Source organism: Neoarius graeffei, chromosome 8, assembly GCF_027579695.1.
Source record: "Neoarius graeffei isolate fNeoGra1 chromosome 8, fNeoGra1.pri, whole genome shotgun sequence".
NCBI lineage: Eukaryota > Metazoa > Chordata > Actinopteri > Siluriformes > Ariidae > Neoarius > Neoarius graeffei.
In genome coordinates this window covers 13,084,846-13,112,604 of record NC_083576.1, presented here as the reverse complement: position 1 = coordinate 13,112,604, position 27,759 = coordinate 13,084,846, and the positions used below count along the sequence as shown (strand labels likewise).

Sequence of the window (27,759 nt, the reverse complement as noted above, 5' to 3'; positions counted from 1 at the left end):
TCTCAATGGAAGGACGCAGAGGTTAGGGAGCTGATTTCCATTTGGGGGGATGCAGCTATTCAAGCTAGATTGGATGGGTCATACCGCAACCGGGCGGTTTTACTTCCGTAAACACTGGCCATGCTCACTGCGTGTGACGTCGTCGTATCCTGCAATGCGCATGCGGAACACTTTTAGGTCGCTTTTCGTTCATACTGAGGATCACATACAAGTCGCATATATTTGTTAATGTGAACGACCTCACAAAAAAATCGGATTTCACAAAAAAAATTGGAATTGAGCATTAAGCCTTGCAGTGTGAACGTAGCGTCAGATGTGTATAATTACGGTATTGACTTCTCTGTAAAATGTCTGCGACCAGGCAACTCATATTTGGGATCGAGTGTGTTTGGTAATTTTTGGAAGCCTGGTTTTTCCACTATACTAATTGGGATCATGTCTTCGGCAATGAAGTGAGTGATTGCATCCGTTATAGCTCTCCATCTCTGACTCGGTTTCTCATATGGGGGGCTTTGGAGAACGAGGCCGCAATGGTCATTTGTTTAGTTTGTGGGGGGGTTTTAGCTCGTGGGCAAGTAGTTCGGAGTTTAAGAGACTCTGCATACTGTACCGGGTGAGTTTCAGGTGATGGAACATATTTGTAGTGCTGCTGCCTTTCGTGATGACAGTTTTTTTTTTTGCACACTTTACAAACTGGCATTTGCTGTTCCACGTCCTCCTCGCGATATCCAAAAAATGCCAGTTGACTGACCCCTTACTAGTTCTTTTAGGAAGTACAGTGGTGCTTGAAAGTTTGTGAACCCTTTAGAATTTTCTGTATTTCTGCATAAATATGACCTAAAACATAATCAGATTTTCACACAAGTCCTAAAAGTAGATAAAGAGAACCCAGTTAAACAAATGAGACAAAAATATTGTACTTGGTCATTTATTTATTGAGGAAAATGATCCAATATTACATATCTGTGAGTGGCAAAAGTATGTGAACCTCTAGGATTAGCAGTTAGTTTGAAGGTGAAATTAGAGTCAGGTGTTTTCAATCAATGGGATGACAATCAGGTGTGAGTGGGCACCCTGTTTTATTTAAAGAACAGGGATCTATCAAAGTCTGATCTTCACAACACGTTTGTGGAAGTGTATCATGGCACAAACAAAGGAGATTTCTGAGGACCTCAGAAAAAGCGTTGTTGATGCTCATCAGGCTGGAAAAGGTTACAAAACCATCTCTAAAGAGTTTGGACTCCAACAATCCACAATCAGACAGATTGTGTACAAATGGAGGAAATTCAAGACCATTGTTACCCTCCCCAGGAGTGGTCGACCAACTAAGATCACTCCAAGAGCAAGGCGTGTAATAGTCGGTGAGGTCACAAAGGACCCCAGGGTAACTTCTAAGCAACTGAAGGCTTCGCTCATGTTGGCTAATGTTAATGTTCATGAGTCCACCATCAGGAGAACACTGAACAACAATGGTGTGCATGGCAGGGTTGCAAGGAGAAAACCACAGCTCTCCAAAAAGAACATTGCTGCTCGTCTGCAGTTTGCTAAAGATCATGCGGACAAGCCAGAAGGCCATTGGAAAAATATTTTGTGGATGGATGAGACCAAAATAGAACTATTTGGTTTAAATGAGAAGCGTTATGTTTGGAGAAAGGAAAACACTGCATTCCAGCATAAGAACCTTATCCCATCTGTGAAACATGGTGGTGGTAGTATCATGGTTTGGGCCTATTTTGCTGCATCTGGGCCAGGACAGCTTGCCATCATTGATGGAGCAATGAATTCTGAATTATACCAGCGAATTCTAAAGGAAAATGTCAGGACATCTGTCCATGAACTGAATCTCAAGAGAAGGTGGGTCATGCAGCAAGACAACGACCCTAAACACACAAGTCGTTCTACCAAAGAATGGTTAAAGAAGAATAAAGTTAATGTTTTGGAATGGCCAAGTCAAAGTCCTGACCGTAATCCAATCAAAATGTTGTGGAAGGACCTGAAGCGAGCAGTTCATGTGAGGAAACCCACCAACATCTCTGAGTTGAAGCTGTTCTGTCCGGAGGAATGGGCTAAAATTCCTCCAAGCCGGTGTGCAGGACTGATCAACAGTTACCGGAAATATTTAGTTGCAGTCATTGCTGCACAAGGGGGTCACACCAGATACTGAAAGCAAAGGTTCACATACTTTTGCCACTCACAGATATGTAATATTGGATCATTTTCCTCAATAAATAAATGACCAAGTATAATATTTTTGTCTCATTTGTTTAACTGGGTTCTCTTTATCTACTTTTAGGACTTGTGTGAAAATCTGATGATGTTTTAGGTCATATTTATGCAGAAATATAGAAAATTCTGAAGCGTTCGCAAACTTTCAAGCACCACTGTAATTTGTCGCTGAAATTGACAGAGCTTACACGGTAGCCTATGCAACACCAGCGATTGCACGAACTGAGTCAGCGCTGTAAACCGGAACCAGGAAATCTTCCCGCCGGCAGTGTTGCCAGATACTGCTGACGTTTTCCAGCTCAAAATATGTTCAAAACCCGCCAAAATGCACTTAAAACCGCTCAATCTGGCAACACAACCGAAACTAGAAAATCTTCCTGGAAGTTCCTTTCAGCACCGAGATGTCGCCCGGGATTGGTTGGCGAGTGCGTGACGTTATTGTTTTCTTTACCCTTAGGCAGCCTCTCACGTTACTGCCTGAGGGACAGGGAGAAAACCACCTGGAAAGGTTTTAAACAAACGCAAGTCGGAAGATGACCATAAAATACTCAATAGTTACGATATAATAATTTTATGTATCGCACACAGAATTTTCGCGATATATTGAGTATATTCGATATATCGCACAGCCCTAGACACAAGCACGCCGAGCACATGGGAATGTATTTTGCCAATTTTGACAGCGCATGTTTTTTTTAATGCCGCACCGTAGACAGCGAACGTTTAAACATGATCAATCATAGGAAATGAACGACACAAAGCACGGCTCGAAAACAAAAAAGTTAAATAAACCCTGCTGATAGTTGATGGTGTTGCAACACAGTGTTCTAACCCAATCTCTACCCAACCACCCGTCATTTTAATTCTCCTCGGATCAGCACCGACCTCACATTTGGCCTTGGGAGAGTTCAGCTGACGGAAATCCGTCACACGACGGAAAACTTTAACCCATGGGTTTAGCACACTTACCCTGTACACCTTACGTAGTACCTTAAAATACCGTGCTCACTATTGGACTGGATAGCGTGTAATATTTATGACGCTGTATAACCAAGGAACATTTTTCTTTATGTATTGCCTAGAACTTACAAGATCTTTGTTCTGAAGATCATCATGTTGCCTTTAACGACAGGATTTTTTTTTTTAAACAAGACCTGTTTACTAACCTTTACAAGGTTAGAGACGCCGCGTGCTTCTGAAAACGCTATTGCTGTTGTCGGTGTATCCGGTGTGTAAAGTGCATGCACGGTGGAGCTCAGAAGGTGTGAAACAAGCACAAAGGTGAGAAATAAGCCTGCAAGCAGAAATGGGGTGTGGAAGAGCTTCACGCTGCCTGAGGATAAACAAAAACCCCACAACAGAGCCTCGGGGGAGGGGAAAAAAGGAAAAAAAAAAAGCCACACTTGCACAGGCGTAGCAGAAAGCACCATGAGGTTTCGGTTCTTGTTGTCTATGGAGTGACATCACATGGGGCTTTGAGCATATTGACTTGTAAAAACATCCTCATCGTACTCGTAATTAAACGTCAAAATAATTGACGAAGAGCAAAAACAGGGATCCCAGCAGTAATTGAAAAAAAAATAGAGGAATGTAAGAAACTATCAGCAGGGGTCAAGGGCGCTGCAAGCCCCCTGAAGCTGTTGAGACTTTAACATTTAAAAGATGCTATAGAACACATTTTTTACATAGATTTAACATAGAAAAGCAACAGAATTTAACAATAATGTGTATCTATTTGACGGCATATTTTGTAATCAATGACATAAGTGGCAAAAAAAAAAAATTGTTATTTATAAAAAATTAGATGAAAATGTAGCTTTGAAGAATATACTTCTTCTAACCCGGACACTGTTCCGCTATCTCTTTTATGGACGATATCTTTTTTCCACGACACATTCAGGGCTGTGAAATGGTAAATAACGCTACGTTCACACTGCAAAGCTTAATGCTCAATTCCGATTTTTTTGTGAAATCCGATTTTTTTGTGAGGTCGTTCACATTAACAAATATATGCGACTTGTATGTGATCCTCCGTATGAACGAAAAGCGACCTAAAAGTGTTCCGCATGCGCATTGCAGGATACGACGACGTCACACGCAGTGAGCATGGCCAGTGTTTACGGAAGTAAAACCGCCCGGTTGCGGTATGACCCATCCAATCTAGCTTGAATAGCTGCATCCCCCCAAATGGAAATCAGCTCCCTAACCTCTGCGTCCTTCCATTGAGAAGATTCAGAACCTTCACAGCCCGAAGCGTCCCTCGCATTGATGTCATGCGCAGGGGCGCAGATACGTTTTTTGAACTGGGGGGGGACAAAAAACTGGGGGGGACAAAGCTGCCAGCAAACCAACCCCAACCCCGATATGCCTGTCAAACTCGTTGTGGGTTACCATAGCAACCAAGCTCGAGCTCGCAACCTGTGCAGTCTGCGCAGCTCAACCAACCGAATATCAGTCTTTGTTTTGTTTTATGTGAGTTGTTGCAACTATGTATACACTGCTGTGCACCTCAATAAACCGAATGGTAATTAGTCTTTTGATTTTTCCGTGAGGTTTGCTTTATGCAAAGAAAGACAGCATAGACGTTTTTTCCTCCCTATAAGTGGGGGGGACCGAGCGAGGTGAATTTAAATCTGGGTGGGACGAGTCCCACCCTCTATCTGCGCCCGTGATTATGCGCCATGTTGTTGTAACTTTTTTTGAGAGACCCGCCGCTGACTTCAGCGCAGAATAGTGACGTTTGTGGCTTGTTGATGACGTGTAAGTCGGATGAATGCGACCTGGCGGTTCCGACTGAAGTCGCATATGAAAAGAGCGGATAGGAATCGGAATTAGGACCACGTATCCAAACGGCCTGGGTCGGATTTGAAAAATTCGGATCTGTGTCGTTCATATTGTCAATAAAAGATCGGATACAGGTCACATATGGGCGAAAAGATCGGATTTGAGTCACTTCAGCCTGCAGTGTGAACGTAGCCTAAGAAATCCGAGGAAAAGGGGGGGTCTGGGGGGCACAGCCCCCCAGCATAAGCTGGACACCAAGCCATTTTAGGTGTTATATGGTGTATTCTGAGCATTTCCTGCAAGTAAAAAATTGATCTCAACAAGTAAATATTTGACTAGTCTTGGTTTTCATTTTGCCATATAAAATACCTATCAACAGTTTTCTCTTTTAAAATGAAAGACCCATGTAAAATACCTTGAAATATCTAATAAGTGCCTATGTATTTTATCTCTTAATCAGAATAAAAGTAAAAAAAAAAAAATGTGTAAATAACAATTTAAAGAAATGCTAATAAAAGAAAACTTTGATAGGCCTTTCAAAATGACTTTGTGAAAAATCATGCTCAATATTTGAGAGATACCTGTTGTCTTCCAAATTACACTTAATTCTTGTATTATGTCCTGGCTTTTTCCAAGAATCTGTCACAATGCCTCTTGTCTACAGAGCAAAAGTTGAAAAAAACTAATGTTTCTTATCTACTATATTATTTACATCTTTTCTTTTACTTCTGGCTCCGTCTATTCCTCTTTGCATCACTCCCAGCTATTTCTTTCAATTCATCTTTCAGTAAGGCTATTAGTTATTAGTTCTATAGTATTTGCATTCCTCTATTAAAGCTATTTACAAAATGTTCATAGTCTGTCAAACAGCATCTAATGAAAGTCTTTTAATTTTCTTTTCTTTAACACCATCTCTTTCAGTTTTGCAAACTTCTTCTTTTTCATCTTTTCCTTCAGTCTGTCTGTGTGTTCTTTTCTAGCCCTCTTTGCATCTCTCTCAAACACCTCCTTAGCTTTCCTTTTTGATGGCATCTTAACTATGTCTGATCTTGCACCCTGTACGCGGTGCCAGGTCACGCAATAGCTATTTTTAGCTCTGTCATTCGCAGTCAAGACGTGTTCCACGCTCAGCTGGCAGAAAACTCCGCGAGTCCGGCTGTATTGAGCCGCCGGTCTCGTGCAAGGCGATTAAAACCGCCTAGACCCCCCCCAATGATTTTTAATGCAAAAATAGACGTTTTGTGAAGATGATATTTTTCGCGACAGAATCTGCGGAAATTTCACAGCCCTGCATATTGAATTAAGTTCAACGCATTAGAAACAAAAGCACGAACGGAGTTAAAACACATTTTCTAGCAAATGGGCGCAGCCATATTGTTTTCTCGTTCTATCGCGTACAGTCTTTACAGTCTTTACATCAATTTAACTTCCGAGTGTTCCCGAATGTCAACGAGAACAAACGAAGCTGACAAACAAACATCGCTAAACAAGCAAACCAAATCAGAACGTATTCTGCTGGTCATTTTACTTAAACAAAACATTTTTAACGGATATACAAGAGATTTAAAAAAAAACAAAAAAAAAACACTTTGGCTAGAAAAATAGCGGAATTCCGCTAAATAGCGGACGTCTGGGATCCCTGCAAAAACTTGAGCAAACTGACGGACGAGTCAGAACATGAATGAATGAATGAATGAATGAATTTATGGATCATCATTGCAGCCTACCTGCTCCTTCTGCAGTACGGGCACACGTGTGCCCTGACAAAGAATATGGCGAGGAAAAAAGAAAATATTAGACCTTACAAGCATAAAATTACGAATTTAAAATAATAATAAATAATTCGTTTAGGAGATATTTCAAAGCGTGTTTCTGAAAGTCATCAATCATTATAAGCTGCAGTGCAAAGCATGCAAGTGTAAACGTTACAGCCTTTGTGTGTGTGTGTGTGTGTGTGTGTGTGTATATATATATATACCCGAGGCTACAGCAGGGGATAGTCAGCAGTCTCAGGAAGGCGAGCAGGGTGCGGAGGGGCAGCAAAGTGAACACGTAGAGGAACGCGTCCAGGCACAGGAAGCAGCCGAACATCATGAGCTGCGTTGAGAGAGAACAAAAGAACAGAAACATTATCATTATTCATAAACATCCAGGACACTTTTTCGATGGAATAACAACATGTGTTCTATTCCCTTCTAGCAGGTTTCATTCATTTGGTTCGACAGCATGCAATATCTCGTGGATGTTCATTATGTCTAACTATTACAAATATTTTAAGTTCGTTTCTTAGACAAGGATATTTTTTAAGCTTGTTACCTCGTTAACAGTTTCGGCGAGAATCTCCCGCCTTCTTCAGAAACAGTCACCAGATGTCGAGTGGTGACGTGCCTTATCAGCTGATGTTGCGTTACGGAGGCGTGAACGTCCCGCCCAATTTGACAGGTAGTTCACGCCTCCTGCTGTCAGGTCGCTCCTCCAGGACGGCACTCCAGGTGTGCGACAGTGCATACGCTCCCTCGTCCCGGTTCATCGTCCTCTGCGCCCGCTTGCGTATCTCCACTGCCTCTAAAATCCAACGCTGGAATCTATTTTCTTCAGCGCGAATGACTCTGGCCTCTTCCCAATTCATTATGTGATTTTGCCGTTTGCAGTGGTCTGAAATGGCTGATTTTAGGTTTTCTTGGTGTGCTTTTTCTTTTTCGGATCTTGCGAGTCTTCTTGTTGTTTCTTTTTCACATTCTATTTGGTGTTCTTTCCTTCGAGTATGGAAGCATCTGCCCGTTTCACCAATATAGACTTTATTACATGAACGGCAAGGGATTTCATAGATGACGTTGCATTTACTGTCCAGTTGTATTTTGTCTTTGGGGTGAACTAGCAGCTGTCGGAGGTCCATACTCGAAGGAAAGAACACCAAATAGAATGTGAAAAAGAAACAACAAGAAGACTCACAAGATCCGAAAAAGAAAAAGCACACCAAGAAAACCTAAAATCAGCCATTTCAGACCACTGCAAACGGCAAAATCACATAATGAATTGGGAAGAGGCCAGAGTCATTCGCGCTGAAGAAAATAGATTCCAGCGTTGGATTTTAGAGGCAGTGGAGATACGCAAGCGGGCACAGAGGACGATGAACCGGGATGAGGGAGCGTATGCACTGTCGCACACCTGGAGGAGCGACCTGACAGCAGGAGGCGTGAACTACCTGTCAAATTGGGCGGGACGTTCACGCCTCCGTAACGCAACATCAGCTGATAAGGCACGTCACCACTCGACATCTGGTGACTGTTTCTGAAGAAGGCGGGAGATTCTCGCCGAAACTGTTAACGAGGTAACAAGCTTAAAAAATATCCTTGTCTAAGAAACGAACTTAAAATATTAGCATGCAATATCGTTCGCATATCGCTTATCCTACGTGTATTACGCCACTCTACCCAATGGAGAATGAGCGTTGAATATGGTTTACGATATTGCATGGTTGTCATGACGTCATACGTCGGAGACGTAAAACTTCCGCGCTAGCGGGCGATGGGGACAATTTGTAAACGTACATGGCCGCCAGGTTTGCTTCGTTAAATAAAGATTTTGAGAGAATTTAGAAAGACAAAAGACGTGTTGAACACCCGAAAGGAATGTGTATGGATAATAATAATAATAATAATAATAATGGCTTTTTCCATTGTATATCAGATATACTCCATTCAGCTACGCGTCTTCAACTCATGCTAGCTGAATGCAATATATCCGATATACCACTCAACGCCAGCCAATATTATTTAAATACATCTCTTTAATCAGCTTTTGGTAAGTTCGCTGATATTCAAGTGCAGATCCACCAATAATCAAATCAGTTACAGGAAATTGTGATGATCAATATTAAATCACAAGGACACTTCATTTATCGAAACTAAACTAAAGCTCACACGATGCCAAAAAGCAGCCAAATCAAATTTCAGCGACATTCATAGTTACCTCATATTTCACACATACGGATTTTCCAGCATCAAAAACAGGAAGAATACGGGGAAAAAAGAAACGATAACGAATAATAATAATCATCTTGAGGCTTGAGCTGGTTATGAGTCCGTTCTTGGATCCACTGCTCCATCTAGTGGTAATAAGTGGTAATGGGGAAGCCATGGTCTAATGGTTAGAGAAGCAGCTTTGAGACCCAAAAGGTCGCTGGTTCGATTCACTGGACCAGCAGGAATAGCTGAAGTGCCCTTAAGCGAGGCATCTAACCCCCAACTGCTCCCCAGGCTGCTCTGAGTATGTTGTACGCCACTCTGGATAAAAGCGTCTGCTAATGGACAGTGGGGGGACACAGTGGAGAGGGCAAATGACTTTTTCAATCGGTTCAACCAGTCCACGTCCCCCCACCCTCTTCCTCACTGCAGCCATCCCTCCTTCTTCCCTCAACACACCTCCCCCCAGTCATCACAGCAGCCCTCTCCTCAACACAGACTCCTCCATGCATTACTGCAGACCAGGTCACAGGCCAACTGAGGAAGCTTCACCCCAGGAAAGCAGCAGGCCTGGACAAGGTGTATCCCTGACTACTGAAGACCTGTGCTGCTGAACTGGGTGAACCACTCCAACGCATCTTCAACCTTAGCCTGCAGCTGGGGAGAGTGCCCACCCTCTGGAAGACATCATGTATCATTCCAGTTCCCAAAAAGAATCGGCCCAGTGAGCTGAACAACTTCTGACCGGTGGCACTCACTTCACATCTGATGAAGACGTTGGAGCGGCTCTTCCTCAGCCTCCTCAGACCCCAGGTACAACATGCCCAGGACTGTCTGCAGTTTGCATACCGGGCAGGTGTCGGTGTGGAAGACGCCATCCTCTACCTGCTACACCGAGCCCACTCGCATCTGGATAAGGGAAATGGCACAGTGAGGATCCTCTTCTTGGACTTCTCGAGTGTCTTCAACACCATCCAGCCCCTTTTGCTTCAGGACAAACTGAACAGGATGTGAGTGGACCCCTGCCTGGTCACCTGGATCTCCAGCTACCTCACCGACAGGCCGCAGTACGTCAGGCTGAAGGACATCACGTCTGACACTGTGATTAGCAGCACCGGAGCACCCCAGGGCACGGTGCTGGCCCCTCTTCTGGTCACCCTGTACACAGCAGACTTCTGCTACAACTCGGAGCTGTGTCACATTCAGAAGTTTGCCGATGACGCAGCCATCGTTGGGTGTATCAGTGATGACAAAGAGGAGTATAGGAGCCTGGTGAGGGACTTTGCTGTGTGGTGCAACAAGAACCATCTGCAGCTCAATACCTCAAAGACCAAGGAGCTGGTCATTGACTTTGGGAGGTCCAGACCAAGGTCACGACCAGTTCTGATCGAGGGAGTCGAGGTGGAGGCTGTGGATTCCTACAAGTACCTCAGGCTGTGGCTGGACAGCAAGCTGGACTGGACTTGCAACACCAAATCACATACAGGAAAGGACAGAGCAGGCTATACTTTCTTAGGAGGAGGCTGCGGTCCTTTAACATCTGCAGGAAACTCCTGTGGATGTTCTGTCAGTCTGTGGTCGCCAGTGTCCTGTTTTACACCGTGGTGTGCTGGGGGGGCAGCACATCTAAGGAGGACACATCCAGGCTGGACAAACTGATCAGGCGGGCCGGCTCTGTGGTCGGCGTGAAGCTGGAGACTCTGGTGCCGGTGGCGGAGAAGAGGACTATGGACAAACTATTGAACATCATGGACGATGCCAGTCACCCTCTGCACACCGTCATCAGCAACCAGAGGAGCCTGTTCAGTGACAGAATGCTCCTTCCCAAGTGCAGGACGAACAGACTTAAAAACTCTTTTGTCCCTCACGCCATCAGACTGTACAACTCCTCTCTGGGGGGGAGGAGGGGTAACAGGAGGACAGAGGACGGGAAGGAGCAGTAGCCTAGCCTAACAATAAGCAATACTGGACAATGTGCAATATAAAGTGCAATATCTCTCCTGCCGCCCCCCCCCCCCCCTTCCTCTCTTCCCCATATCTTATTCTTTTTATATTTGTATATGTAAATACTTAATTTATCTAGAAGTTTTCTCTATTTATTTTCTCTGTTTATCTGTAATGATGCTGCTGGAATCTTAATTTCCCTGAGGGAACCCGCCCAAAGGGATCAATAAAATTCTATCTAATCTAAATGCCTGTAACGTAATAAATGCTGATTACTTTCAACATCACAATGGATTTGAACCTGTTTCTACAGTTGTGAGTAATACAAATTGTAGAGAGTTTGTTTTTTTAATTAAAAAAAATTAAAAAGTATACCCGTGTCCTTCATCATAGTTTTCCCAAAACTCTTTTGAATGCATGCGTCCAGTTTGAATACAGAACTGCTGTACAAGACGTTAATTAGAACGCTCTGTACATCGCATCCAGAAGTGTCCTTTTCCAGTGACGGAGAACTCGCTGACCGCGCCAACACTGGAGACTCCTTCCAGAAATATTAAACAACCGTCTCCAAACGGTAAACATCACCACATCACTGATTACACACTATTGGTGTTTGGTATCAGTTTATCACGGCGCTCGGATTATAAGGCATGTCCCCATGAACAGGCTGTTACTATAGAAACATTAAAACGAATACAAACAAACCTGTGATATGAATTACAGATGGATGCACGGTCAAAGCTGCCGTTATAGAAGATTGATCAACAACAACATCTGACCAATCAGATTTGAGAATTCAACAGCACTGTGGCATGACGTTATTACCTTTGTTAACGGTTTTTTTTTTTTTCTCGAGGCGGTTATGTTCTCGCCTCCGTTTGTTCCCAACACACAGTACTGGGTGCAGAAGTCTGAGGCACATGTAAAGAAATGCTGGAGACTAAAAATGGCTAAATGGCATGAAATTTTCACTTTCTGAGGTTTTTTAACGTTAAAATGAGTTCCTCTGACCTTCTTAAGTCACCCCAGTGGCTAGAAATTTCATAATATGTAAACCAAACTATGCCCAACATTTGAGAATGGCGTGTCAAAACGGCACATTGATAAGCTCTTCCCTTTACTACGTCAGCAAGGGAGATGATCCCCACGCCCCCCCTCTGGATTCCCACCCACTGTATGGATTGCCCCGCCCAGTTGGAGTGAGGAGACCATAGAGGGAGGACACAACAACATGGCATCACCTAAGCGAGCGAAACATGGAAATTGCGCTGTACATGGATGTGACAACACAGAAAAGAGTCTGTTTTTACTGCCGACGGGAGAGCCCCTGAAGACGCAGTGGCTTAATTTTATTTACTCCAATAATACGCCGTCGAGTCTACCTAAGACGGTGGATGTTTGTCGGAAGCATTTTCCTGATGAATGTTTCCACAACTTGGGACAGTACAGGGCAGGTTTTGCACATCAACGGTCACTGAAGCCTGGGTCCGTACCAAGCATCCCTGCCGCATCAGCCACAAACACCGAACAAGTAAGTGTATAACAGTTAAGTCGTTTTGCTGTGTTTTAAAATCGGTGTGTTTGCAATGGCTACATTAGCTGTGCAGCTAACCGCTTCCTGCAGTTAGCCAGGTACTCTGCGCTACCTCTGTTATAATAGCCAATCAAAACAGTTTTTACAAAGACACCCACATTCTTTTTTTAAGTCACTCGTTCATTTTATTTGTTTGTTTGTTCAGTAAAACCCCAAACATTTGTTGAATTTATTTCATTTCCTCGCGTCGCACCTTAATGACGTCAGCGCGGGGTATTTTTCCCTGATTCTGGGCCGGGGTGTCGTGAGTGGCAGAGCAGCTCCATCGCTGCGATCCATTGAAAGTCAGCCCTAGATCCAATCTTTTGTCGGGAGCCGAGGTCGCGCGGGCGGCCCTCCAGCGGCACCGGCCGCCCGTGGAGGCAGCGGTTCTCCCAGGGGCGAGTTGGGGGGAGGAAACGGCAAAGTCCCCACTCCTCCATGGTAAAACTGCTCAGTTTTACCATGGGCCTCAGGCTGAAAAAAACCCGACAAAGTCCCAGTTTTACCATGGGCTCGAGTTGTACCTTTTTTTTTTTTTTTTTTTTTTTTTTTAGACAGGGCGGACGGACCAGGGCATTCGCCCGCCTGGCCGTGCCCAACGAGGAGCGCTCTCGGCCGGCTTGGAAGGCAGACGGCAGCCCCTCCCTCCATGCCAAGCCCCCACCCTCTACCCTTCCCCACCTCCTGCTTCTCATGAGCAAAACGACGCACTGGGAAAAGCGCTGAAATGGGGCTTTCTTCCAGGAGGCTATATCTACGTTCCGAGGGTTCATTTCGAGAAAGGCTGCGGATATAACATCCGGAAGCCTCCACGAGCCCGTTTAAAGCATCAACAAACCACCATGCCATGGGACCTTTAAAGATAATGAAATGAAACATTATAACATGGAACAAAAAAATAATATAAGCAGTAAGCCATAATAAATAAATAAATAAAGTATTTGATGTGAGACGACCCTTTGCTTTAAAAAAAAAAAAAAAGCAGTCTCAGGTCCAATGAGTGCAGTTTGATAAGGAAATGAGCTGTAGGTTTTACTGAGCGTCTAACAGAACCAGCCACAGTTCTTCTGGACACTTTGTCACACTTGTTTCTTAATTTTGCACCAAAATCCAGTAGCCTTCATTATGGTTTGTTTTTTAATCTGAAAAGTGCTCTCTTATAGACCCCTTCGCATGTTTGTAAAAAAAACGACCGTTGCTAGGATGCGTGCACAGCCTGGACTCAGAAACAATGGCGCTGCCCATAGACCCCTTCGCAGTAAACGTCATTCATACGTAAGCGAAAATTGCGCGCGCAGCCTGGACCCAAAAAAGACTCAGAAATGCTAGCGTGGGCCCGCCCATCCTACTGTAAGTGTGACGCAACACAAGGGCCTGTTGCGAGCTTAGTCTGGCAAGGCAAGCTATCTACGGCTCTTCCAAGCTCCCGAAAAATCGGGAGCCAATCAACTTTGAGCATCTCCAACGGCCCTGGGTAGAGGCGTGTTCAAGGCACTGACGTAGTAGAACTGAGACCGGAAGCCATAGATTGTTTACAGAATCTATGCCGGAAGCGCTTCATTCACTAGAAACATTACGAACATGGAGCAAGTTCTCATTGAAAACGGAGCAAAGAGCAGCCCTGGAGGTATTTATTGAAAGGAAGGACGTTTTCGCCTTGCTCCCGACCGGCTTCGGTAAGAGTTTAATCTACCAGTTAGCCCCGTCGCGTCACATACGTCAGAGGAAAGAGTGATGTGATTGGTTTAAGCTTCGTCACAGCCTTTTCTGGCTTCGACCAGTAGCAAACTGAGGCATTTCAGGGAGGCGGGTCAACCACGGACTCTGGGAAACGGTTGGGCTTAATATCTTGGCCAGACCAATAGCTCGCAGAGCTTTGAAGTCGCGTTAGCCAGGCTACAGAAATGCCTGGTTGTTGTGTTGTCGGGTGTTTATTACCACTAGATGGCGGACTGGATCCAAAAACAACGTGCCTAATGACCGTTCAATGTGTGTGTGTGTGTGTGTGTGTGTGTGTGTGTGTGTGTGTAATGAAGAGCACAGTTCACAAAAGGTAAGAGAAAGCAGCTGAACGTGTAATATATTCCGTTGATGCCATGTTTGTCAAATGAAGTAAATAAAACTAGAACACCACTCGATGGAGCGTCTCTCCACCAAGCCACATGTTAGCAACATCAAAATCAAATCACTCGAACCTAGGATAATACTAAAGCTGGACACCAAATTTCATCCAAATCCGTTCATTAGTTTTTGAGTTATGCTGCTGTGCAAAAGTCTTGGCGCCCCCATACAAACTTTTTGTGGTAGATTTCTATTTTATGACTTCTACATTATCGAGTCAGTACAAAAACGTGTTCCAAACGTTCGCAAAAAAAGGCGATCGTTTGGAACACAAAATATGTGACGCCTCACCAAATCCAGGGACACGTCGGCCGAAACGAATCCGAGATAATCGTAAAAGAAGCATTTTTTTTTCGAAATTTGTGATTTTTGTTTTTTTCCCATCATGTGCAAGTTGAGATCTTGAAGAATGCAATCAGTATTTCAGATAATAGATTGTTTTGTTGGAAAAGCATACATTTTTTGTTGCAAATTGTCTCGTTTTTGTCAGGACTGTAGCCTGCTGGGGGGGGTGGGTAAATTACCATATGGGCCATTCACATGATGATTTAAGTCTTTTTTTTTTTCGTGAATCACCTGTATGATACGAGCTGAGCTCGTGGCTACTTAAGCTGCATACAGGCGTGTGATTTCACTATGGAATGAGCAAGCTAAACAGCGCGCAGAGGAGCTGAAACACCGCGAAGCAAACAGATGCACGGTTTTTACATCGGAGATCACCATTTCTAGCAAAAAAAACCCAACCAAAAGGAAGCTAGGATTACATTCCATCGGAGGCATTGGTGTGTGCAAGGCGCCGTTTCTCTTTCTGATGGGGTAAGTTTATTAATCTAAGGCTGTGTGGTTATTTTTGCATGTAACGGAGAGTGTTGTGGTTTGGTTAAGCCTAGGTCACAACCGGACGTACGATTTTTTGGCCGTGTGATTTTTGGCGTTTCCCCAAATCGCTGCTTTTTTTTTTTTTGTTCATGGAGAAAGACGCACGTTGGCTGTAAGTTTGTCTTGCAACCTGAAAAAAAACGTAAGCGCCCGTAGAGTTTGTTTGACATGACAAAGAACCTCTGCGGCCGGTCTGCGGCTCGAAAATCAGCACATCACACGCGCGCTCTCCGTGCGTTTTTTGCATGTAGACCGGCCGTAGGAGCGCGTACTGTACGGCCGGTTGTGACCGAGGCTTTACATGAAACTAGTGTTGTGTTAGTTGTGTCATCATCGTGCTATCTTTCTTTCTTACGGTGTGAGTAATTTTTCAACCACAAAACGTTAAAGTATACTTTAGGACTTATTTTTGTACTTCATAATTGTGTTGGGCATACTTTGCATGGAAGGAAAATTGACGTGGTGATCTTTGTTTACATGAAAGTAGTATCGTGCTAGCTCGTAGGGGGTAGGGCTTTCCTTAATGTCATGCAAATGAGCAGCATTATGTGCCCGCCCTACACCCAGAGTAGCTGAGATGGAAAACTTTGAGGGCGATTTTCTCCCTTTTCTGTTTTAAGAAGTATACACTTTCAAAAGGCCACACATTCTTCAAATATTGTCAGATCTCCACATGGAAGGCATCATTGGAAAGCTTAGAAACTGTACTTTCTGAATCTGTCAATAACTCAAAATGCCCCCGGGCAGACATGTGTCCCTGGATTCTGGATTTGGGCACATTTAGCCCAAAGGAAAAAAAACTTGGGGGGGGGGGGGGGGGGGGAGACTTGAGAAATAGATAACTTCATTTTTTATTGGCACCCTACTTGTCGCTGTACTTTGTGCATGATTCACAACGGCCTGAGAGAATCAGTCAAGGACAGAACTATTGTGAAACTAAAAAGCTGACCAAAGTCCGTTAGAGCGAGTGAACAAGTGTGGTTTGACTTCAGGGTGTGTATGAGAAAGCGAGAGAGAGAATAAATGAGATAAGGTGTGCCGTCGTGTGTGAATGAGAAACTGGGACAGTGTGTATGCCAAGTCCACCTTCTCCAGCTCTTTAGGGATCCTCATGCACGTGTACACTCTCTCTCTGCGCTCCGTATACTTGGCCTCGTTGTGCTCCAGGAAGTAGCCTCTGGTCAACTCGGCACACATGAACCTCAAAAGAGACGGCTCATCTGCGTCCTCTTCATCTGCGCAGGAAGGAAGGAAAACAAACAAACAAACAAACAAACCCGTTACCGCATTCTCTATTCATTTCACAATGTTTTACCCCCCATACGGTACGTAGAAATCACGCACACTCAAGAAAGTCAGGGTTTAACGTAAAGCGTAACGGAAGAAGAGAAAACAGACCAACAAACTTTAAAAAAAACAAAAAGTAGTTAAATTTGAAAAGAATTTCACTATAAAATAAACCTCAGACACCATTTCTTCGTTTAAACTTCTAATTTCTAATAATATCCGGTCTATTTTCACATTGCTGATGCAGCGGCGCTTTAATCCGTCAGCCAGTTCTGCTCGCTCTCTGCACTCTTCCAAAGTGTCAGCTTTCCTTCTAATAACAGCATCGACACCATCACATATCCTGCCCGTCATCTCGTCGAACGCTGACTAGCCGAGGCGAGTCTGTGTCGTAACTCAGCGCGACTGCGTCATGGAGCTGCATTGCGTTCTGGGACTCTGAATAATGTTTCCTTTTACAACGGATTTCTCATTAACATGGATATTGAAGGTTGTCGGAAAACAGGAATGAGAAATGAGGCAACTTTTTTTTGGTTTTTTTTAAACCACTGTAACTATGCTAGCAACGTCTCGTTGTGATGCAAGCGTGGAACGCTATGATTAACTTCTGACGGGAATAAGAACAAAAACAGACAATATTTCAATACAAGCTTGGAGGAGTTCTTTAATTCTGCAGTGAAGAGTATAGAAATAACGACGGATACTTTCATGTACACAGTTATGAAAACACTTGGAAGCCTGTTTCCAGGCAATAAAGTCATTATTGGACTTCATGGGACGACGTTTCAGGACATTTTCTATCCGGAAGCGTGAAAGGACTTCAGATAAGTTAACGTTATTCATGTTAGCGTAACTAACAGTGTCCAAGTTAACTAGCTATGTGTTAACGTTAGCCGTGGACAAGGCGATGGCAACTTGGCGGGCAAATCCATAGAAAATCCTTTGACTAACCAGACCGCATAGCGACGTTCTCGCTAGCTCTAAAAGCACAGACAACTTCACTGCAAGCTTTCTCTTGGAATAAAACGTTTACGTACAGTGCTCAGCGTAAATGAGTGCACCCCCTTTGAAAAGTAACATTTTAAACACTATCTCAATGAACACAAACAATTTCCAAAATGTTGACAAGACAAAGTTTAATATAACATCTGTTTAACTTATAACGTGAAAGTAAGGTTAATAATATAAACTTAGATTACACGTTTTTCAGTTTTACTCAAATTAGGGTGGTGCAAAAATGAGTACACCCCACAACAAAAACTACTACATCTAGTACTTTGTATGGCCTCCATGATTTTTAATGACGGCACCAAGGCCCAATCCCAATTCTAATTTCTACCCCTACCCCTCCGCCTTCCCCTCCGCCTTCCCCTTGGCCCTTCCCCTTGAAACTGAGCTACAAGGGATAGGGCTTGAAATTCAACCCTTACATATTGGGATAGCCCTTCAACGATCGCATACGTCATCGCGTACCTCCGTCAGCGTTTACGTTAGCAAAACGCGACCAAATGCGTCATTGGCTGCGACCAGCCGCTACAGTCAGAGCCAGAACAGAAATCTCTGCTGGCAGGGTGTGATTTGTTAACTAACACCACTGAATGGGATATCTTTGGCGCTTCGTGCACCACATCCGACAGAATGAGGTGTCAGAACACTCATGTAAACAATAAAAGCGAGAATAACAGAACAAAACGTACGCAGTAAAGCAACCGAAAACAATACTCACTCCCAAAGCTTTTTAGCAGCAGCTTGGATTTCAGAAATCGCTGCTCATTCTCAGCTCGAAAGCGAATCAAGCGGCGTGTTTCCTCTGGATAACAACTTAAAACATGTAAATAATGGAGAAAATACATTTATGACAATCTTTCGCCGCGGGAACCGCCATCTTTCTGAAATCCGCATGGCATTGTGGGAAATCACTCAAACCCCTTCGTTCGGAGTCAGCTCCAGGAAAATCTCCGTTTGGAGGGGTACAGAAGCCCTCCCCCTTCCCCTACCCCTCCGCGTTAACTGGGATTGGGATACCCCTACCCCTTCACGTGAACGCGCAAAATGGAGGGGAAGGGCTAAGGGGTTGGTCCAAGGGGTGAAATGGGATTCGGCCCAAGTCTTCTAGGCATGGAATGAACAAGTTGGTGACATTTTGCAACATCAATCTTTTTCCATTCTTCAACAACGACCTCTTTTAGTGACTGGATGCTGGATGGAGAGTGATGCTCAACTCGTCTCTTCAGAATTCCCCATAGGTGTTCGATTGGGTTCAGATCAGGAGACATACTTGGCCACTAAATCACCTTCACCCTGTTCTTCTTCAGAAATCCAACAGTGGCCTTAGATGTGTGTTTAGTCATGTTGGAAAAGTGCACAACGACCAAGGGCATGGAGTGATGGTAGCATCTTCTCTTTCAGTATAGAGCAATACATCTGTGAATTCATGATGCCATCAATGAAATGCAGCTCCCCGACACCAGCAGCACTCATGCAGCCCCACATAAGGACACTGCCACCACCATGTTTCACTGTAGGCACCAGGCATTTTCCTTTGTATTCCTCACCTTTGTGACGCCATACAGTTTTGAAGCCATCAGTTCCAAAAACATTTATCTTGGTCTCATCACTCCAGAGTATAGAGTCCCAGTAGTCTTCATCTTTGTCAGCATGGGCCCTGGCAAACTCTAGGCGGGCTTTTTTGTGCCTGGGCTTTAGGAGAGGCTTCTTTCGTGGACGGCATCCATGCATGCCATTCCTCTGCAGTGTACGCAGTATTGTGTCACAGGAAATAGTCACCCCAGTTTGGCTTTCTACTTCTTTAGATAACTGCAGTGAACTTGCATGCCGATTTTCTTCAACCCTTCTCATCAGAAGACGCTCCTGTCGAGGTGTTAACTTCCGTGGACGACCTGGACGTCTCTGTGAGATGGTTGCAGTTCCATCTTTCTTAAATTTTTCCACCACTTTTGCTACAGTATTCTGACTGATAAGTAAAGCTTTGCTGATCTTCTTGTAGCCTTCACCTTTGTGGTGTAAAGAAATTATTTTCTTTGGGGAATTCTGAAGAGACAAGTTGAGCATCACTCTCCATCCAGCATCCAGTCACTAAAAGAGGTCGTTGTTGAAGAATGGAAAAAGATTGATGTTGCAAAATGTCGCCAACTTGTTCATTCCATGCCTAGAAGACTTGGTGCCGTCATTAAAAATCATGGAGGCCATACAAAGTACTAGATGTAGTAGTTTTTGTTGTGGGGTGTACTCATTTTTGCACCACCCTAATTTGAGTAAAACTGAAAAATGTGTAATCTAAGTTTACATTATTAACCTTACTTTCACGTTATAAGTTAAACAGATGTTATATTAAACTTTGTCTTGTCAACATTTTGGAAATTGTTTGTGTTCATTGAGATATTGTTTAAAATGTTACTTTTCAAAGGGGGTGCACTCATTTACGCTCAGCACTGTATATACCTCAATACGCTCCCGCAGGTTGGGCGGCGAGATTTTGTAGGCCGTGATGTGGTTCATTTTCGGCAAACATTTAATCTTTAATCCTTTCAGAAAATTGAAACATGGGTTCTAGGTCTGGCCATGAGTGTGTGCATTCTCCAGAAGAACCGCCTCGTTCCATTCTGCCATCAACTGATCGTCTTCAAATAACGCTGCTGAGAAATCACCGAACTTGATTTTATACAGTCTATGGATGTGACGTGACCCTAGTGATTACTGATCGGCTGTCTCAGTGTCACCTGCGAAAAAACCATCACGTTTTAGAAAAGAAAACAAAAAACATCCACTTTCAAATCTGCTTCATAGTAACGAGTAATGAGGACCTTGACAGAAATGTAGTGGAGTGAAAAGTACGATATTTGCCTTTCAAACATAGTGAAGTTAAAGTCATAAGCTTACAACCCCGATTCCAAAAAAGTTGGGACAAAGTACAAATTGTAAATAAAAGCGGAATGCAATGATGTGGAAGTTTCAAAATTCCATCTTTTATTCAGAATAGAACATAGATGACATATCAAATGTTTAAACTGAGAAAATGTATCATTTAAAGAGAAAAATTAGGTGATTTTAAATTTCATGACAACAACACATCTCAAAAAAGTTGGGACAAGGCCATGTTTACCACTGTGAGACATCCCCTTTTCTCTTTACAACAGTCTGTAAACGTCTGGGGACTGAGGAGACAAGTTGCTCAAGTTTAGGGATAGGAATGTTAACCCATTCTTGTCTAATGTAGGATTCTAGTTGCTCAACTATCTTAGGTCTTTTTTGTCGTACCTTCCGTTTTATGATGCGCCAAATGTTTTCTATGGGTGAAAGATCTGGACTGCAGGCTGGCCAGTTCAGTACCCGGACCCTTCTTCTACGCAGCCATGATGCTGTAATTGATGCAGTATGTGGTTTGGCATTGTCATGTTGGAAAATGCAAGGTCTTCCCTGAAAGAGACGTCGTCTGGATGGGAGCATATGTTGCTCTAGAACCTGGATATACCTTTCAGCATTGATGGGGTCTTTCCAGATGTGTAAGCTGCCCATACCACACGCACTAATGCAACCCCATACCATCAGAGATGCAGGCTTCTGAACTGAGCGCTGATAACAACTTGGGTCGTCCTTCTCCTCTTTAGTCCGAATGACACGGCGTCCCTGATTTCCATAAAGAACTTCACATTTTGATTCGTCTGACCACAGAACAGTTTTCCACTTTGCCACAGTCCATTTTAAATGAGCCTTGGCCCAGAGAAGACGTCTGCGCTTCTGGATCATGTTTAGATACGGCTTCTTCTTTGAACTATAGAGTTTTAGCTGGCAACGGCGGATGGCACAGTGAATTGTGTTCACAGATAATGTTCTCTAGAAATATTCCTGAGCCCATTTTGTGATTTCCAATACAGAAGCATGCCTGTATGTGATGCAGTGCCGTCTAAGGGCCCGAAGATCACGGGCACCCAGTATGGTTTTCCGGCCTTGACCCTTACGCACAGAGATTCTTCCGGATTCTCTGAATCTTTTGATGATATTATGCACTGTAGATGATGATATGTTCAAACTCTTTGCAATTTTACACTGTCGAACTCCTTTCTGATATTGCTCCACTATTTGTCGGCGCAGAATTAGGGGGATTGGTGATCCTCTTCCCATCTTTACTTCTGAGAGCCGCTGCCACTCCAAGATGCTCTTTTTATACCCAGTCATGTTAATGACCTATTGCCAATTGACCTAATGAGTTGCAATTTGGTCCTCCAGCTGTTCCTTTTTTGTACCTTTAACTTTTCCAGCCTCTTATTGCCCCTGTCCCAACTTTTTTGAGATGTGTTGCTGTCATGAAATTTCAAATGAGCCAATATTTGGCATGAAATTTCAAAATGTCTCACTTTCGACATTTGATATGTTGTCTATGTTCTATTGTGAATACAATATCAGTTTTTGAAATTTGTAAATTATTGCATTCCGTTTTTATTTACAATTTGTACTTTGTCCCAACTGTTTTGGAATCAGGGTTGTACAAAAAAATTAAAGTGCATATCACGGGTAAATTCAGGAGCAAGATCAATGTAATTCTCCTATTTTATATTCAACTTTGGTCAAATATCTGTCACATTTTGCGCAATTTTTTTTTTACCTTGCGCAATACCAGAACAATTCAGTTGAAATCAAGCCATTTGAGGCGAATTGGTCCGCCTGTGAAAAAACTTGGCATTTGAATTTCCCGGCAAACATTGATTTTCATGACATAACGTGTGGGACGCCTCCTTCTGAATCCTACGTCAGCGCCGGTTTGTTTATGAGAAAACGACCTGGTGGTTTTCTGCAAATTTCTTCAACGTTATCGCGCAATTATTAAAATGGTTAACAGATGTATCGTAGGAGGGTGTAGCAACATTACATTCTTCATCCAAAGGTGAAGTAACATTGCGCTCAGGTGGCAATTCCATATTTCAATGCAAAATCGCTAGCTGCTAAACTTGGTCTACACAGGCTGTGCACTGAAACCTTGCAAAGCTCTCGCAGCCTGCTGGCGCTTCCGCAGGTGACGTCACGAATCTGGCTCCAGACTCCCTTGGGATTTTTCCAGACGGGTTTTATTTTTTTCTGCTGTAGACAGATGGCCTTGTGCAAAATTACCCTTCTGGATGAGTGTGTAAACGGACATCTCATCTCATCTTATTATCTCTAGCCGCTTTATCCTGTTCTACAGGGTCGCAGGCAAGCTGGAGCCTATCCCAGCTGACTACGGGCGAAAGGCGGGGTACACCCTGGACAAGTTGCCAGGTCATCACAGGGCTGACACAGAGACACAGACAACCACTCACACTCACACCTACGGTCAATTTAGAGTCACCAGTTAATAGGGCTGGAAATTTAACACTAAATGCCTTCTCCAGTGCAGTTTGATTCGCCGCAGGTTTAGCTGAAACTGTGTCGGCGTGGTGCCTGGATAAGTGGTTGCGGAGATTGGTTGTATTTCCACTATATTTTACCTCTATGTGGCACAGTTTGCACACTGCTTTTGTTCTGTCGACTTCGTCTCTGTCCTCGTAACGTTTGAATCCAAAGTAATGCCATACATCAGCTTTCAGGCCAGGCGGTGATTTTAGCTGTGCAGCTTCAGCCATCTCGCGTTCTTAAGTTTCGGTTTCGTTTGCCGGCACCCGCTTTTTATAGCGGTCCTTGCGCGGTTGAGAAAATAGTGCCTATAGCTACCTGGAAGAGATCGATCCACACATTTTTGAATCAATCAGTCTCGTATTTTTTGAACGCGAATCGATATCGGATCGTGGATCGATCTTTTGAACCCAGCCCTACCAGTTAGCCTAACCTGCATGTCTTTGGACTGTGGGGGAAACCGGAGCACCCGGAGGAAACCCACGCGGACACGGGGAGAACATGCAAACTCCGCACAGAAAGGCCCTCGCCGGCCACGGGGCTCGACCCCAGACCTTCTTTCTGTGAGGCGACAGCGCTAACCACTACACCACCGTGCCACCCGCGTGGAGTTTGTGCAAACTTTACAAAAATTTGACGTGTTTGCTCTTCTTAGTTCTAATCTTCATTTGTTCCATTTAATAAGCTGCTCAAATCCACAGTCTTTACAAAAATGTTGGCAAAGAGTAATAACGTGGCATTATGCACTCATTCTGAAGTTAAAATACCTGCTCTGGTGGTAATTCATTTACAAGCGCACACATGTGACCGCTCACCGAATCCAGGGACGCATGTCGGCCGAAACGAATCCGAGATAATCGCAAAAGAAGCATTTTTTTTTTCGAAATTTGTGATTTTTGTTTTTTTCCATCATGTGCAAGTTGAGATCTTGAAGAATGCAGTCAGTATTTCAGATAATAGATTGTTTTGTTGGAAAAGCATACATTTTTTGTTGCAAACTGTCTCGTTTTTGTCAGGACTGTAGCCTGCTGGGGGGTGTGGGTAAATTACCATATGGGCCATTCACATGATGATTTAAGTCTTTTTTTTTTTTCGTGAATCAGCTGTATGATACGAGCTGAGCGCATGGCTACTTAACTGCATACAGGCGTGTGATTTCACTATGGAATGAGTTACTAAACAGAGCGCAGAGGAGCTGAAACACCGCGAAGCAAACAGACACACGGTATTTACATCGGAGATAACCATTTCTAGCAAAAAAAACCGCAACCTCGTTTTCCAGATTGAATGGAATACTTGAATGATCGGATGATACACGGACCGTTCTAGGATTACATTCCATCGGAGGCATTGGTGTGTGCAAGGCGCCGTTTCTCTTTCTGATGGGGTAAGTTTATTAATCTAAGGCTGTGTGGTTATTTTTGCATGTAACGGAGAGTGTTGTGGTTTGGTTAAGCCTAGGTCACAACCGGACGTACGATTTTTTGGCCGTGTGATTTTTGGCGTTTCCCAAATCGCTGCGGTTTTTTTTTTGTTCACGGAGAAAGACGCGCGTTGGCCGTAAGTTTGTCTTACAACCTGAAAAAAACGTAAGCGCCCGTAGAGTTTGTTTGACATGACAACGAACCTCTGCGGCCGGTCTGCGGCTCGAAAATCAGCACATCACACGCGCGCTCTCGTGCGTTTCATGCGCGCTCTCCGTGCGTTTCTTGCGTTTTTTGCATGTAGACCGGCCGTAGGAGCGCGTACTGTACGGCCGGTTGTGACCGAGGCTTTACATGAAACTAGTGTTGTGTTAGTTGTGTCATCATCGTGCTATCTTTCTTTCTTACGGTGTGAGTAATTTTTCAACCACAAAGCGTTAAAGTATACTTTAGGACTTATTTTTGTACTTCATAATTGTGTTGGGCATACTTTGCATGGAAGGAAAATTGACGTGGTGATCTTTGTTTACATGAAAGTAGTATCGTGCTAGCTCGTAGGGGGTAGGGCTTTCCTTAATGTCATGCAAATGAGCACCATTATGTGCCCGCCCTGCACCCAGAGTAGCTGAGATGGAAAACTTTGAGGGCGATTTTCTCCCTTTTCTGTTTTAAGAAGTATACACTTTCAAAAGGCCACACATTCTTCAAATATTGTCAGATCTCCACATGGAAGGCATCATTGGAAAGCTTAGAAACTGTACTTTCTGAATCTGTCAATAACTCAAAATGCCCCCGGGCAGACATATGTCCCTGGATTCTGTGATCTGCCACATATGGGAACATGAAATTTTCAAACTCAGCAATTACAAATAAAAAATAAATCCAGATGGAGGAGTATTTATAGCTAGAGCTTCCAGGGATATAATGCTGGACCAGCATGTTTTCAAACTTGCTGCAAGAACACCAGTCAAGTTTTACCTTGACCTGTGAGTTTGCCCACTCGGCCATTCAACTGCTTTTTAGTTGTGTTACTGTATAACACGATAAACATGCAATTCAGCTCATACTGATTTGCAAGGATGATCCAAAGTTAACCGGAACTTCTCATCTCATCTCATTATCTGTAGCTGCTTTATCCTGTTCTACAGGGTCGCAGGCAAGCTGGAGCCTATCCCAGCTGACTACGGGCGAAAGGCGGGGTACACCCTGGACAAGTCGCCAGGTCATCACAGGGCTGACACATAGACACAGACAACCATTCACACTCACATTCACACCTACAGTCAATTTAGGCCAAGTTTACATTAGACCGTATCTGTCTCGTTTTCTTCGCGGATGCACTGTCCGTTTACATTAAAACGCCTGGAAACGGGAATCCGCCAGGGTCCACGTATTCAATCCAGATCGTGTCTGGTCCGGTGCTTTGTAAACATTGAGGATACGCGGATACGCTGTGCTGAGCTCTAGCTGGCGTCGTCAATGGACAACGTCACTGTGACATCCACCTTCCTGATTCGCTGGCGTTGGTCATGTGACGCGACTGCTGAAAAACGGTGCGGACTTCCGCCTTGTATCACCTTTCATTAAAGAGTATAAAAGTATGAAAATACTGCAAATACTGATGCAAATACTGCCCATTGTGTAGTTATGATTGTCTTTAGGCTTGCCATCCTTCCACTTGCAAGTGGTAAGTGACTTGCGCACAGCGGCTCAGTCCCGAATCACTGCTCGTGCGCTTCACTCGCGCGCTCTGTGAGCTGCGCAGGGCCGGAGTGCGCACCCTCCAGAGGGCACTCGCTGTTCAGGGCGGAGTGATTTGGAGCGCAGGATGCCTGCGGAGCCGAGCGTATCCGTGTATTGGCGTTGCTGTGTGCACGCGAATCGTTTTAAAAACGTTAATCTGATGATCCGCTGATACGGTCTAATGTAAACCCCACCTTAGAGTGACCAGTTGACCTAACCTGCATGTCTTTGGACTGTGGGGGAAACCGGAGCACCTGGAGGAAACCCACGCGGACAACATGCAAACTCCGCACAGAAAGGCCCTCGCCGGCCACAGGGCTCGAACCCGGAACCTTCTTGCTGTGAGGCGACAGCGCTAACCACTACACCACCGTGCCGTCCTTGGTCCAAGATATGCACTTTAATACAAGTAAAGTACAGATGCTCAAAAAGTAGTCGAGTAAACGTATTTCATTACTGTCCACCTCTGAAAATGACTGACAAGAATCCCTTCAAAACACAAACAAGTGTTCTGGGCCGGATAGCAATATTTCAAAGAGGTTCTCTCAGCCAAATAATAGACTTGGGCAAAGGTCATACCTGAAACTGTTATTGTGTTATCATTTTCTACATACTTTTCGACGTTATTTGTACCATTAAAACAGACAAAATATTGCTTATTGCACCTTTAATGTCATAAACACTGCTGTATTTATTATGACTCAATGACATTTCTTTAATTCTCCCTGTCACTCAGGTGACATAAAGGCTGACAGTACTGTAAACGACTCTTACTGTGTTTAAGCCATTAGTTAATGTTAATAAAAATTAAAAAATATGAAAGTTATGACACAGAGAAGGCGAATCTGTCTCCACAGCACGAAAGCTGTCAGATGCTGAAGCTCACCTGAGTGTTCACGCCGCTCCTCTTTCCCACACTGCCCATCATAACAGCCCAGAGTCTCCGCCATTTCCGTCTCAGGGACGCCTTTACCACCGCCAGCCCCCACCATCTTTCTCCAAGAGCGCGCCACCCGCTCCGAACCGTCCTTGTCTGGATCTTTTTCATCTGATGAACCTCCACAGAGAGACTCCGCCATTTTTCATTTCACGCGTTTTTTACCCTACCCGCATTCCGACTACTTCCGCATCGTTTTGCTATTCACGCTCGTGGAAGTCGAAGCTTTGGCCAATCAGAGCTCAGAAGATGGCGTGATGCTGACCAATCATATCGCAGGAAACGGAATACGTCGGAATACGGGTGTCTGCTACGCGCTACGTCATCACGTCGCAATAAGGAGATCAACAAGCCAGTGTTTAACCCATTTCAACCCAAACAACGTTTTAAAGAATTAAAGAGAAAAAAAAGCAAATTAATATAAAACTCTCTGTGTGTATGTTTGTTTAATGCTCTTATGATTATATAGTCATAATTTGTTCAAAC

At 44.0% G+C, this 27,759-nt stretch overlaps 1 protein-coding gene across 4 annotated transcripts in view; it reads right to left on the bottom strand.

Annotated features, from left to right (window-relative positions):
• The window catches only part of tapt1a (transmembrane anterior posterior transformation 1a), a 112,666-nt gene extending 85,234 nt beyond the window's left edge, over nucleotides 1–27,432 (bottom strand). For all 4 annotated transcript variants that reach the window (XM_060927296.1, XM_060927298.1, XM_060927299.1 and 1 more), the window contains exons 1-3: nucleotides 27,223–27,432; nucleotides 16,582–16,730; nucleotides 6,989–7,107 (exon numbers count right to left, since the gene is read on the bottom strand). In XM_060927296.1, coding sequence (XP_060783279.1) covers nucleotides 6,989–7,107; nucleotides 16,582–16,730; nucleotides 27,223–27,415 — 461 coding nt within the window. In that variant the 5' untranslated portion in view covers nucleotides 27,416–27,432. The remainder of the gene's footprint in view (nucleotides 1–6,988; nucleotides 7,108–16,581; nucleotides 16,731–27,222) is intronic.
• Between the last annotated feature and the right edge of the window lie 327 nt (nucleotides 27,433–27,759).